We start from the raw sequence: 13,173 nt of genomic DNA, 5'->3' as shown, positions 1-13,173 counted from the left end.
CGCAATCTACGACATCCCTTCAAGAGGACTTTACTGTTCCAGACAAACCAATGGAATACCTTACAAACTTCTTGTTGGAGTAGTGGCGTTGGGGGAGGATGGAGCCAAAGTGCCATGGCGTGTAGAGGGCAGAGAGAGAGAGAGAGAGAGAGAGAGAGAGAGAGAGAGAGAAGATCGACACAGCAACAAAGAAAAAACAACGCTATATTATTATGAAGAAAAAATAGATGAGCTATCTTTCCCATGCAAGTTTCTAAATGAAGTAAAGTTCACATGCATGCCTTAGGAGGAGTTTCCCACAGGCTTTGACACACAAACTAGACCCAAGCTTGAATACCCAACAAACCCCCCCCTCAAGCCCGAACCACTAACAATGGACTTGATACAAACTATGGCAAAGTTCAATCACCTGGAACTGTGAGTAGAAGCCCCCCCCTTGACAATAACATATTGCAAAAGGATACGCACAGAAATAAGGAATTGATTTTCAAGAAATCTTTTCCCCTGTTGTAAAGCTTACGACTTTACGTATCCACATGAAACAACCTGCAGGTTCTTTAGTTCCTACACGTGAGGAACTAGTTTGCAAACTAAAAAGGGCTCTGTATGGTTTGAGACAATCATCACGGCAGTGGTGTAAGAAGTTTGACACTTTTATGTTGTCTCAAGGTTTTAAACGCAACCATGCAGATCATTGTTTGTATACGAAAAGGGATGAAGATGGTAGTCCCATTATACTTGTTCTCTATGTTGATGACATGCTGCTTGCCAGGAAACATAAGACTAGTCTTGATGCTCTGAAACGTAAGCTAAATTCAGCATTTGCTATGAAGGATTTGGGTGATGCAGAGCATAGTTTAGGCATGCGTATTAAAAGAGATAAAAGCTGAAATTGCTGTTTTTATCTCAAGAAAGGTACATTGCAAAAGTACTTGATAGATTTAATATGGCTGATGCTAAGTACCTTTACCTCCATACACTAAGCTTAGCAACGCAGATTTCCCAAAGGATGAGGTGGCATTGAAAGCAATGAAGGGAATCCCTTATGCGTCAGCTTGTGGTTCTCTTATGTATGCTATGGTTGCCACATCAGAAATTTCAGCGGGTTGAAGCACCAGAAAACGCAGCCTAAACAGCGTTTTCAGCCAGCAGATCTCAGCCTAAACCAGCGTTTTTGGCTTCAGTAGATTTCAGCCCATTGGTGTTTTAGGACAGCAAAGTAAGTGCATCGGTTTTCAGCCTTAGAGTTGGTCTCGTCATCCCCGTCGTCGACATCGACATAGCCTAGACTTACATCAGTTCTCGTTCATCCACCTTGTACCAGTCTATGCAATCAATAATAGACCACTCTCGCCAACGAGAGTGGGGCCTTCGAAGGATGGTTTTACGTCTCTGGTGTCGTATTCTCTTCTCTCTCTATCTCTCAGTCTCATACACTTTCACGCACAGTGTCCATTCACTTTGTTTGTGTCCATTGCACTCTCTCATTAAGAACAGAAGGCTCTCCCTTCCATAAGAACAAAAGGAACCTTGAGCACAGTTCGGAGCACTCATCTTGAGCAAAGTTCGAACACTCATTCCGCTGCACCTTGCAGCTTGTGGTCGTAGTCTGGGTGCGGTTTTAATGCAAGAAGGCCATGTCATTGCCTACGAGAGCCGATTGTTCTCAAGGCCGGAATTGACACCACAGATTTATGAGAGAGAGCTTTGGGCAGTTATCCATGCTCTTACTCAGTGGCGACATTACCTACTTGGAGCGGATTTTACGATCTTCACAGATCATTAGAGTTTACGCTACTTCTTGTCACAGAAGCAACTTTCAGAAAAGCAGATGCGGTGGGCGAACATCTTGTCACGGTTTCACTTCCAGATTGTCCATGTGCAGGAACAAACGAACTTGGTGGCAGATGCTTTATCTCGGAAGCCCTTGGTTCTGGCTATTTCCACGATACACCATAGGAGCTTCGAGGATATGGCCGATCAGTATGCCACAAATACAGATTTTGCAGATATTTTCACTCGGATACGGCATGGGGAGGTAGTAGCGGGATGGCTACTTGATGCAGAAAACGATGTTGTGCGTTACACAGCCGTTGAGGGAAAAGGTTTTAACTAAATGCCACTGTCCACCTTTTACGGGTCACTACGGTATAGCTACCACCTTGAAAGGTGTGGAGAGAGACTTCTTTTGGCCGGGACTCAAGAAGGATGTGGACGATTTTTTATGCAGTTGCTTGGTATGCCAAAAGGTCAAGTTTGACAGGCATAAAGCACAGGGATTGTTACAGCCTTTACCCATACCCACCCGCCCCTGGAAAAGTATTACAATGGATTTCATTTTTTTTATCTCCCTAGAACACAGAGTGGTCATGATGGTATCTGGACTATTATTGACAGATTTAGCAAGCAAGCTTATTTCATTCCAGTGAAGAAAACAGTCAAGCTGGATGACTTAGCGAGACTGTTTGTGGAATCTTCAGATTATATGGCATGCCTGTGACGATTGTCTCCGACAGAGACCCCAAATTCACGAGTTTGTTTTGGAAGGCTATTTGGGAGAACATTGGCACGCAGTTGCAGTTCTCGTCATCGTTCCACCCACAGACTGATGGGCAATCAGAGATTGCTAATTCAGTGGCACTAGATTTATTAAAGTCTTACATCTCGGATCAGAAGACTCAATGGAAAAAGTATTTACCTTTGGTGGAATTTGCCTACAATAACACGATACACTCTTCAATGGGGAAGACGCCATTTGAGATTATTGAAGGTGGTTCAAGGAGTTACTAAGGTTCCACCCTTCCTAAGCAGGAAAGATAAGATTTTTGAAGCCGACGAGTACACGCGGGACTTGGACACGGCTTTTGCCAAGGTCCGGGAGGCTTTGCAGAAATCTCAAGAAAGACACAAAAAGGCAGTAGATCGACATCGTCGCGATTTGAAATAAAAGGAGAACGATTGTGTGCTCTTACATTTTGAGAAGGCACGCCTAAGAAAGAAAAAGGGAAAGGAGCGGCTTTTTCCAAAGCTTAGCATGAGATACTATGGACCTTTCCACATTTTCGAAAAGATAAATGATGTCTCCTTTCGACTAAAGCTGCCCGATACTTGGAGGATTCACAATGCTTTTCATGTAAGTCTCCTGAAGCCTTTTAAAGGCGATGTGCCCGATGATGGAGAGCCAGATGAGCAACACGAAGTGGAGGAAAACGAGGAGATACTCGTTCCAGAACAAATTTTGGCACATAAAGAAAGAAAGGTAAAAGGCAAAATGATAAGGTGGTTCTTGGTTAAATTCAAGAACTATCCTGCATTAGATGCGAAGTGGATGGAGCATGAGGACCTGGCACATACTCCTTAGATTGTGAACCTTTACCTTGAAGCTTTTGGTTTAGCATAGTCTATTCCAAAATTGAACCCCGAACTCAGCTGGGTAAAATTTGGTGCAGTGGGTATGCACAAGAGGGGAGTCGCTCCACTCCTTTGTCAACAAATTGCCCCGATTTTGATACGAAAGTCAATGATGTCTCTTTTGAGTTTCAGGGATACTGTGAGCTAACAGTATTCTGCTGTATGACTTTATGAACTGGAATTCCCGATAATATGATACTGATTTGTTCTTTACTTGTTCAAGTACAGGAACTTATAAACGAAATGACTGTAGCATTTCGGTCTGAAAGATCTTGATAGACATGGTTTCAATAAGGATTAGTCAATCGGGCATCTATGAGGTCCTGAGTGGATCTAGATGCGATTGCTAAATACGATGCCGATTAATCATGTTCTAAAATCCGAATGAATTTTGAATGTGATTTGTCATGTGATGTCCTGTTATGTCAAGTGATGTCATGTGATGTGACTGTCGATTGGTACATGTGCTACATGTGTGTTCCTAGTGCGTCCGTACTAACAGTCAAGTGTCTGCTAAGACAGTTTATGGCCTCTGTCTGTTTTGCAGGCGTAATCGAGGGCGATTACAATGCTTTCAAGAGGGGGGTATGTCACAAATTGGTGACGTGTCATGCCTGGACATTGTGGGGCAGCAGACACATCCACACACACACCCCGGGAACGGACCCGTGAAATGCTGACGTAGCAACAGCCCCGGATTTCGCACTGCAAGCTGACATGGCACTGCCGTACCGACCCCTCCGCAAATTGCGGCGCAAAAAGCGCTGGCAGATAGTGTACGGTATTGCAGATTTTGGCTCTACGCAAATGCTACGCAAGGCCTAAAAAGCTTTTGTTAAATTGCTTTATTTTAGAAGCCTTTAAAAGCCTTGCTTTATCTGTAAGCCTATTTTAATGGGCAACTTTTGGGGCTTTGCTTTTGGCATCCCTTGTAAACCTTTATAAGTGTGGCTTGGGCTCCCACTTCTCAGAGCATCTGGAAGCAGAGTCTGAGAGAGAGACCCTCCCACTCCCTTGTACTTTGAGCACAGATTTAATACAAAAAGCAATACCAAAAGGGGCACCAGTCTTTGGGGCCAATATCTCTAGGCATGGAACTCAGTCGGGCCGTGTCGAATCAATTGTGAACTGTGAACTGTTTTGAAGTGAATCTCTGTTGTGTTGCGATAGAATCTTGACTTGGAGTGTCCAAGTTTGTTACAGCAGATGCCGGTAAAATTCTTCGACACGTTGCTCTACTGTCCATCCACACCTTCTTTGTCACCTTAGCAGACCTTCACGAGCAGCTTTTCGATATGCTTGCTATTTATAGGCGCTTTGAGGTGCATTGACACTCCTAAAGACAGCGTTTTGATATGTTGTATGCTCAAAGAACCTTGTTGGCTTTTCTTGCAGTATGGAGAGAGAGAGAACCGCCTAGAATTCAAGTGTGTTTTGAGATGCTTGTCGAAACTGCTGACAACGCTTCACCAACCCACTGCCTCCAGCACTGCCTAGGAAAGGACCACCTTGCTGTGTTTCGATACGCTGTTGCGCCTGGCTCAACGGCGTCGCCTGAGTTTCGTCCAGCGTTTTAGAACGCCCTATGGCTAGGACTACCCACAAGCACCACAACGTGCTCTGATACCAGTTGTTGGAGCAGTGGTGCTAGGGAGGATGGAGCCAAAGTGCCATGGCGTGTAGAGAGTAGAGAGAGCAAAGAGAGAGAGAGAGAGAGAGAGAGAGAGAGAGGATCGAGACAGCAACAAAGAAAAAACAACACTACATTATTATGAAGAAAAAACCTTACATATAGATGAGCTATCTTTCCCATGCAAGTTTCTAAATGAAGTGAAGTTCACCTGCATGCTTTAGGAGGAGTTTCCCACAGGCTTTGACACACAAACTAGACCCGGGCTTGAATACTCAACACTTCTAACCATTGGTCATCACTCAACAGAGAACTCAAGTCAGATCAACAATAGTTCCACTCGAAGCAGAAAAAGATTCAATCTTTTCTTGGACAAAGCTCGACATTACAAATGACTTTGACAAAAGCACTAATCAAGTTGCAAATATGATCATTTCAGATTGGCAAAATAGTTATGGTCAATAACAGTGTCATCACATGGGACTTAGCAGTTAGAGCTTTGGATGCACAAGCAAGCAGAAATACATTTTCCTTCTCCAGGAGTTTCTACAACTACCCTTGGGTTTTATTTTAAATGGGAGGGAATGTCACGATTGTGACTATGTTACATTATTACATCTAGTCCTAGTTGCAGATAGGAGAAGTGACATGCCAAGGAGGACCCCTACGCTTGGATGGTCAGTACTCTTCGCTCTAGAGACATGCCACTTCGCCAAAAGCCACACTCCTTCGACCACTCGTCACACTCCTTCACCCACTCGTTGCAACTCGTCGTCCAAAGGATATGTCTTTTCGTCTAAAGTCACGTCTCTTCACCATGAGAAGTATCTTCTCAATTGTGACTCTTCCATAGTTACATGGGACGACAGGTCGGGGTCAGGGTCGGGGACGGGACAGCAAAAGTTTGAGAATCGGAACAAGGTTCGGAACGGCAAAAAAAAACAAAAGTTTTTTTTCGCATTTTTTGACCTACACACATGCCACACACACAGAGCATCACTTTGACCACAAATTTACACTAAATAGACCAAAGAGCATGAGTCATATAGGCGCAAATGTGCTAATAAAAGATCGATGGATACAAAATGAAAAGTGCATGCCACAAGGGCTCAAAAAGGACAAGCCTCAAGGATAACAAAAAGTACAAAGGGCTAGGTAGACTCTAGAGGAGTAGACTCTAGACTCTAGAGTCATCAATGATCATCAAACTCCAGAAGTGCTCGCCTGCTGAATCTCCACATCATCGTCGTAGTCGAGGTCATCAACGACATATGAGGCCTCGCGAGGCTCGCACTGAGGCTCATAGTCCTCCTGTAGCTCCTCCAAAAGTGTCTCGCCCATAGATGGATTCTCTTGTGCCATCTCCCACTCAGTGAAGGGATCTGCCTTATGTGTGACGCTCTTGGCAAGCATGCGCCAGTTAGCGCTCACAAACACCAAATCATTGGCCCTCTGGACCCCAAGGCGATTCCTCTTCTTAGAGGCAATGTGGTTGTACACACTCCATAGTTGCTCCAAGAAACTAGTGGTACATGCTTGGCTAAGGACACGAACAACCAAGCGCTACAATTGTGGGCCATCTCCTCCATAGTCCTCCCACCACAAAACCGAGCCAATCTTGTTGCGATCAACATGTGCATCTACACATCCATAGAAGCTCGTCTCTATCATCCAATCCGTGGCTTCGTAGACTTTGCCGATGCATGGATGCAAGCTATCCACAACTCGAAATAGGTGTAGAATAGGCTTGACCATGGCATCAAGAGTCTTCACCTCCTCCCACCAAGCGGCCTTGTCAGCCCATTCTCGGCATTTCAACCTTGTTGCTGATGTAGACTCCGGCATGGCCTGGAACTCATCACTGAGAAAGAGACCCCTTAAGCAGAGTTACCGGGGAACGCCCCCTAGCCCCCGTTCCGGAGTTCCAGGGGGCAGCTCCCTTCTCGAACGTTCCGAAACGTCCCGGAACGTCTGACGTTCCGGGTGGCCAGTGCAAACCGGAACGGCCGTTCCGGAACGTTCCAGAACGCCCCGGAACGTTCTAGAATGCCCCTGGAAAGGCCAACGGCTACAAACAAATTTGGCAAAAAAATTGAAAAAAGTTGAAGTAAATGTTTGGGCTTCTTTTTGAAGTGTGCAAGGCCTCAAGGACTCATAAAATGCACCCCCCTCCCCCTTTCTCTCCACAAGCTAATCCTCAAGGCTCAAGCTCTATCTCCCTCTCACACTCTCAAGATCTCTCCCTCTCAAGACTCACTCTCTCAAGGCTCAAGGCTTCAAGCCTTCAAGCTCTCTTCCTCTCCCTCCCACTCTCTCAAATCTCTCCCTCTCTCTCTCTCTCTCTCTCTCTCTCTCTCTCTCTCTCATTCATCATCTAGTCATAGCAAGGTTGAATGGTCTTCAAAACGAGTTTTTTGTGAGTATTAGAGTCAAAGCACTCTAATACTCCTTGTATTTAAACACAAGGAGCTAAAAAATACACTATTTGGGTGTTTCTTATACCTCCCGTTCCGTGCCGTTCCCGTTCCAGACCCCTAGCCGTTCCCTCGTTCCGCGAGGATCTCGTCGCCGTTCCCGTTCCGCGTTCCGGGTAACTATGCCCTTAAGGCTCCGCCACATGTAGACAAGCGACCTAGCATAAGCCAATTGAATGCAAATCTTGTCTCTGAATATTTGAGCAAGGACAAGTGGCTCCTCTTTGAGAACTCATAGCGCACTTTTTGATGGTTGAGCACAAAGAACACAATTTGATTGGCGTCACTAATGGTGGGTGAAATCCATGACAAGCTCCCTATGTCTTGAGGAGGTTGTTGAGGCAATGCGCCATACAAAATGTGGCATGGATAGTGGGATACATGCCCTCAATGATAGCCCCGGCTGCCCTATTTGACTCCTCTCCATCTGCAACCATACAAAGGACATTCTCCGGGCCGATGATCTCTATGGTGCTTGTCCACTCTGCAGCAAGCATCTCCGCAGCCTTGCCACTGTCGGATGCATCATGTGACTTCACAAAGTACATCTCCCCCCGAGAGTAGGCCACCACTCCGTGGATGGACCGCTTACGGGTGTGCTCCATCCATCTACAAGGAGAGAGACGCCATTGGTCTCCCACAAATCCTTTGTTGCTTGGGTCGCTTGCTCCATGGAAAGCTTCTCTTTGTCAAGGAGGGTGGTGCGAAGCCTCTCCGATGAAGGTGGCACATAAGAGGGGCCATATTCCCCTATTTTCGTAACCATGGTTCGAAAGTATGGAGACCTATCCACACAAAAAAGAGCATGTTGTGTTAGTATGGAGAGTCGAGACCCCATAATGAAATACAAAACGGGAGATTGCAATGTGCATATGCCATAAGTCACAACGGAAACTCACCGCGAAGCATGGAAGGCAATGTGGTCGTGGAAGAAGAATTGGGCAACCGACCTATCCACCTCTTCCTTCAATTTAGAATTCCATTTTTTGTTAAGGGTAGGTGCTTTGGCGATGCGCAATGGAAGCCCCCGATGTAGATGCATTTGTCTTGAACGCTAGAGAGGTGGAGCCAAGGTTGGCTTGCCTTTGCTCTCGCGGTGTCGCCTGTGGCGTAGGGATCAACGGCAATAAAACGGCCCCTCTTGGCCGCTTCCGGGACCCCATACACAGCGAGCTTCTCAAGAAGCTCCAACCTCTTTTCGGGAGTAATGCGTGAGCAAAACGTCACTTGGTGACCGGGTTCATGAAGAAGATGGGCTCGCACTTTGTTTGCACCACCCGTTCTCTTGTACGGGCATAGCTTGCATGTCCATGGTCTTGCACCGCCACCTTGACCACACGCGGTAGAATCGACTTCATCCCACCACGACCATGTTTGCACGGCGGGCCTCCTTCGAGAAGAGCCGACTTGAGAAGTGGAGTTAGCTTGAGATGACATGATGGTGGAGAGAGAGCTTCAAAGTTGAGAGGGTAGAGGAGGGAGAGAGTGGGTAGAGAGGAGACTCAATGGTAGAGAAGGGAGGGAGTGTCAAGTGGGTAGAGAGGAGACTCAAAGGTAGAGCTCCGAGCCTCGAGGAGAGGGTAGACCGTAGAGGCGAAGCCGCCGAAGGTAGATCGTAGAGAGGAGAGGCTTGAGCAATGAGAGCTTGAGCCTTGAGAGATCCAAAGGGTGGCTTTTAATAGCCTCCTCCAAAAAAGAACCGTTGGACTGCCAACTGACCGTTTGAAATGGCTCAAAATTTGATTTTTCTTTATAAAAATCCGTGACTGCCGGTCGTTGTCCATCCGTCCCCGGCCGTCCCATTCCGTTCCTGGTCTATCCCCAGGACGCCTGCGTGCGTTCCCGCCTGGCATGCACCCGTTCGTCCGTTCCCAACCGTCCGGGCCCGTCTCTGTCCCCTGTAACTATGGACTCTTTATCTCCTATATAAGGATATATATATATACCTAGATGAATCTTTATCTCCTATATAAGGAGCCTATTGTAGCATTCACTCAATCAATCAAACATCAGTGTTCTCGTTTCTTGAGTCTCAATTTGATCTTAAGTATGAAGTTTTAGTCCTAAATATAGGATTAGCACCACTAATCCTCATATGCGAGATGGTTGACCTCTAACCTTGGGCGGGAGGAAGGGTGCCTCAAGACTATAAGTGCCCCCTACACAAAAGTATATGTAATAATTGGAAGTTTACACTCCTCTTCATTTGCTTAAATCTGAAATTTATTAGAACACTTGAAACTATGGAAAATTACAAAAATAAGAATTTGGTTTGGGGGAGAGAGAGAGAGAGTGTCACAAGACGGGCACCACGAGCCAATAGAAAAGAACAGACTGAACAGACTTTTAGCACTTCAATAAAAACTAAATTGACCTGAACCAACCAACCTTGGCAATGAATTGATGATTATACCATGGGGGCTAGGTGTGCTCATATAGTCACCTTAGCAAATTGCCCTTCCCAAAGTTTGACAAATAAGTAAAATAAATTACTAAAGCCAAAATAAATATTGGGATCACATTGGGCCGTTCACTTGAGATGCCATAACTTTAACAAAAGGCTCCACACACTCATGGCCACAAAGTGTAAAAACTACTACCACATGATATAGGTGGCACAAACCCCAAAATAAAGCAAAAAAGCTTCTAGAAATTGCATAGAGAAAAGCTAGTTACAAATATAGACCAATTTGCTTTAACTAGATACTCCCTGAAAGAGTCTACTATTTTTTATGATAACTTTTAGAAGTAACTAGTGTAGAATCTTAATAAAACGTAGCACACACAGTGTCAACTTTGATTTATCCAATATTGTATGTAGACATCCCACTTCCATACTTGCAAAAAGCGTATGATCTTCCAGCAATACGAAAGGAGCCTCAGCCCCGCAACAATTTTGTTACGTCTGGTGGTATCATACAATTCCACTGTTTGCAGTTGAGAGATCCCCATCCATGCACCTCTTAACCACAAATCGTGCTAAACATGTCAAGACCACAAGGCAGAGCACTTTTGAGACTTACCAATCAATGTGGCTGTGCCTTAACACATCCATGGCTGACACCCTTGCAAAAATGACCACCAGTCACGAGAGACAAATACCAGGATGTCAACAACACTTGAATATGTCTTGAAAAGTTGTTAAAGTCAGACAAGCATAGAGTCCACATAGGCCAACTTGTAAAAATGCTCAGGCTGCAACCAAAAAGACTTTCAGCTACAAGATTTATCGTTTCAAAGAAACTGAAAACGGCCCCTTCTAAAAATTATCCTTTAACAGATCAAAGTTTATCAAACTGACTCACTTAATTCAATGGTTCAACGCTAAAAATAGAGAAAGAAAAAACTCAAATCAAGCACACACAAACCACTTACCATCATCTGCAAACTTTGTCTTTTCAAAACCAGAGCGTGTGTCTGCAGAGCTTACACGTCGACCAGTAGAAGTCGATGCCATGGACATTCGATCCCTCTCCTTCGCATTTGCTTTAGATGGCAAAGGAGAGGGCCTATCCGCCGAATCCTCTATGCGCTTTTTCCCTTCGAGGGAGTCACGGCTTCCGCCTCCTCTGTCTTTTGACATGCTTGGAAGTTTCACCACTGGAGCAGAAAGTCGTGAGAACCCTCGGTGCCCAGCTGAGGTTGATTTCTGAGCTACAAGCAGCAATTTGCTTGCCAGCCTTCTCTGAGTAAAATTCTGATGATGAAAGAAAGGGTATTAGAAAGCGTACACACACACAACACACGGACGCACGCACGCACATAAACGCACGCAAACGCGAAGTGAGAGGAAGTGTACGTGACGCAGGCCCGTTCCGATCGGCGAAGCTATGCCAGGCGATGATGGTAGTTAGAACATCAGATGTGTCCTTGAATCTGTGTGAATGCTTGGTATGCATAGCTCAAACCCAGTCGGGACGACTGCCCTTGTCTGCCAAATCGCCCACATCGTTGAGAGTAGCTGAAATGGACTCGTTCATGTTAAAACTCTTCCCATTTTGCCAAGATCTTTTCCTTTTAAGAGTGCAATGTGAGCACTAATAAAAACAAGTGATAAAATCACTAGGTCTGCCCTTGAGAATCTACTAACATAATATGGCGGAAGGGGGAGCCTTTTACACGTGTCACAATCTGCAACTTGAAGGCTAAAGTCCAAAACTAAAAAAAGCCCGTTCGCACGCAATAAAGAGGGAGAGAGGGACCGCCGAAGGCGGCCTGCCTTACTAGTATCTTTAAAAGAAAAGGATAATACAACATAGCTTAATAGAAGACATGCAAATATGTCGTGCTACTCTGCTAGCAGTATGCCACACCGAGCTAATATTGCATTGGCACCTAGGTGTCTTGGTCTCAATGCAGCAAACTATTTGAGGGGTGGGAGGAGTTCGAGAGTGGGATAAACACCATGCAGTATCCTGAAAGCAAAGCAAATGCGGTGTGAGCAAGTGAGCAAGAGGGCTCGCTAAGTGAGAGCAAAAGCAGGAGTTGCATGGGGATAGAAGATTGTGGAAGACTCTAGAGGGGATGGAGCTGAGGTAGTGCCTTTGAGGCTAGGTGGAGTAGGTGCGAGGGATGTCATGGTATGGAGGCGATGCAAAGCCTAGCGAAGGGTGAGGTTGAAGCAGAAGGCACTAAGCAGGAGGTCCATTGAAGATAGCTCGTTGATGGCCGTCGTCCTAGACCCCACCGTCCTTCTGTGCTCCTTCGTAGTGCTGATGCAGAAAAGGGTCCGTTGCTCACATGCCCAAAATCCAAGACCCAAGTGCAGGCACAGAACGAATTCTCCCCTCACCATGCTATGCTAAAATATTGGCTCTGCCATGTTCTTTCTCCTTGGCGACGAATAGTCTACCCAAGATCACCTCTATCATAGGTCATGGAGAGGTGTGGGGTGTCGGTAGTACTTGCCCTCAGCAGGCTGGCACATCAGGGCAGAGAGAGAGAGAGAGGTGACATTTTCTTTGCTCGCAGCTCAAAACTTGAAAGAGAAAGAGAGAGGGTGCTCATTGAACGAGAAATTTCTTGCATCCATTTGTAGCTGCAAGCATTTGCAGCCACGTGGATGCAAGTTCTGTCTTAGATTTTGCCTGAAGGGATTTATGTATGTTTGTGAAAATTAGTTTTCCCAAACATTGATGAGATGTTTGATATGTTTTAGGACATGTTTGTTAGAGATAGTATGCCTTTTGGAAATCTTTTTGTTTAGATTATCTTCAGAGTGTGACTTTTGTGCGCTCAAAGGAGGGCATAGGGCACCCATATCTTCAGAGTGCGTTTTTTTGTGAAAAACATGAATGTCCTCTTTGCTCTGAAGCAGATTGAAAACTAGTGTTAGTTGCATTTTCGTAAATAGCAACGTTGATTGGAAGGAGTGGTGTCTGGAACACTCTCCTCGCTTTGTCTATGGCGGTGGTCTCCCTTCATGCATGCCAACATGCGAGCAACAAGCAGAGATAACTTTCTTTGTTGCCCTTTGGCAACAGACGTCTCTCTCTCTCTCTCTCTCTCTCTCTCTCTCTCTCTCTCTCTCTCTCTCTCTCTCTCTCTCTCTCTCTCTCTCTCGTGCACCCAAGTGTGTGATGTGATGGGCTGTCGTCGCCTCCAATTGACGATGCTTGACGTCGATGGTGGCAATCATCCGTCCCTTCGATGTTGCAC

At 45.6% G+C, this 13,173-nt stretch overlaps 1 protein-coding gene across 1 annotated transcript in view; it reads right to left on the bottom strand.

Annotated features, from left to right (window-relative positions):
- LOC147422386 (casein kinase II subunit beta-1-like) overlaps window positions 1–11,487 on the bottom strand; it is a 50,885-nt gene extending 39,398 nt beyond the window's left edge. The window contains exons 1-2 of the mRNA XM_086503453.1: window positions 11,315–11,487; window positions 10,891–11,212 (exon numbers count right to left, since the gene is read on the bottom strand). Coding sequence (XP_086359579.1) covers window positions 10,891–11,098 — 208 coding nt within the window. The 5' untranslated portion in view covers window positions 11,099–11,212; window positions 11,315–11,487. The remainder of the gene's footprint in view (window positions 1–10,890; window positions 11,213–11,314) is intronic.
- Window positions 11,488–13,173: the final 1,686 nt, after the last annotated feature.

Source organism: Adiantum capillus-veneris, chromosome 27 (genome assembly GCF_014529385.1).
Source record: "Adiantum capillus-veneris isolate H3 chromosome 27, ASM1452938v2, whole genome shotgun sequence".
NCBI classification, from domain to species: Eukaryota; Viridiplantae; Streptophyta; class Polypodiopsida; order Polypodiales; family Pteridaceae; genus Adiantum; species Adiantum capillus-veneris.
This window is presented reverse-complemented; position numbering and strand designations above follow the sequence as displayed.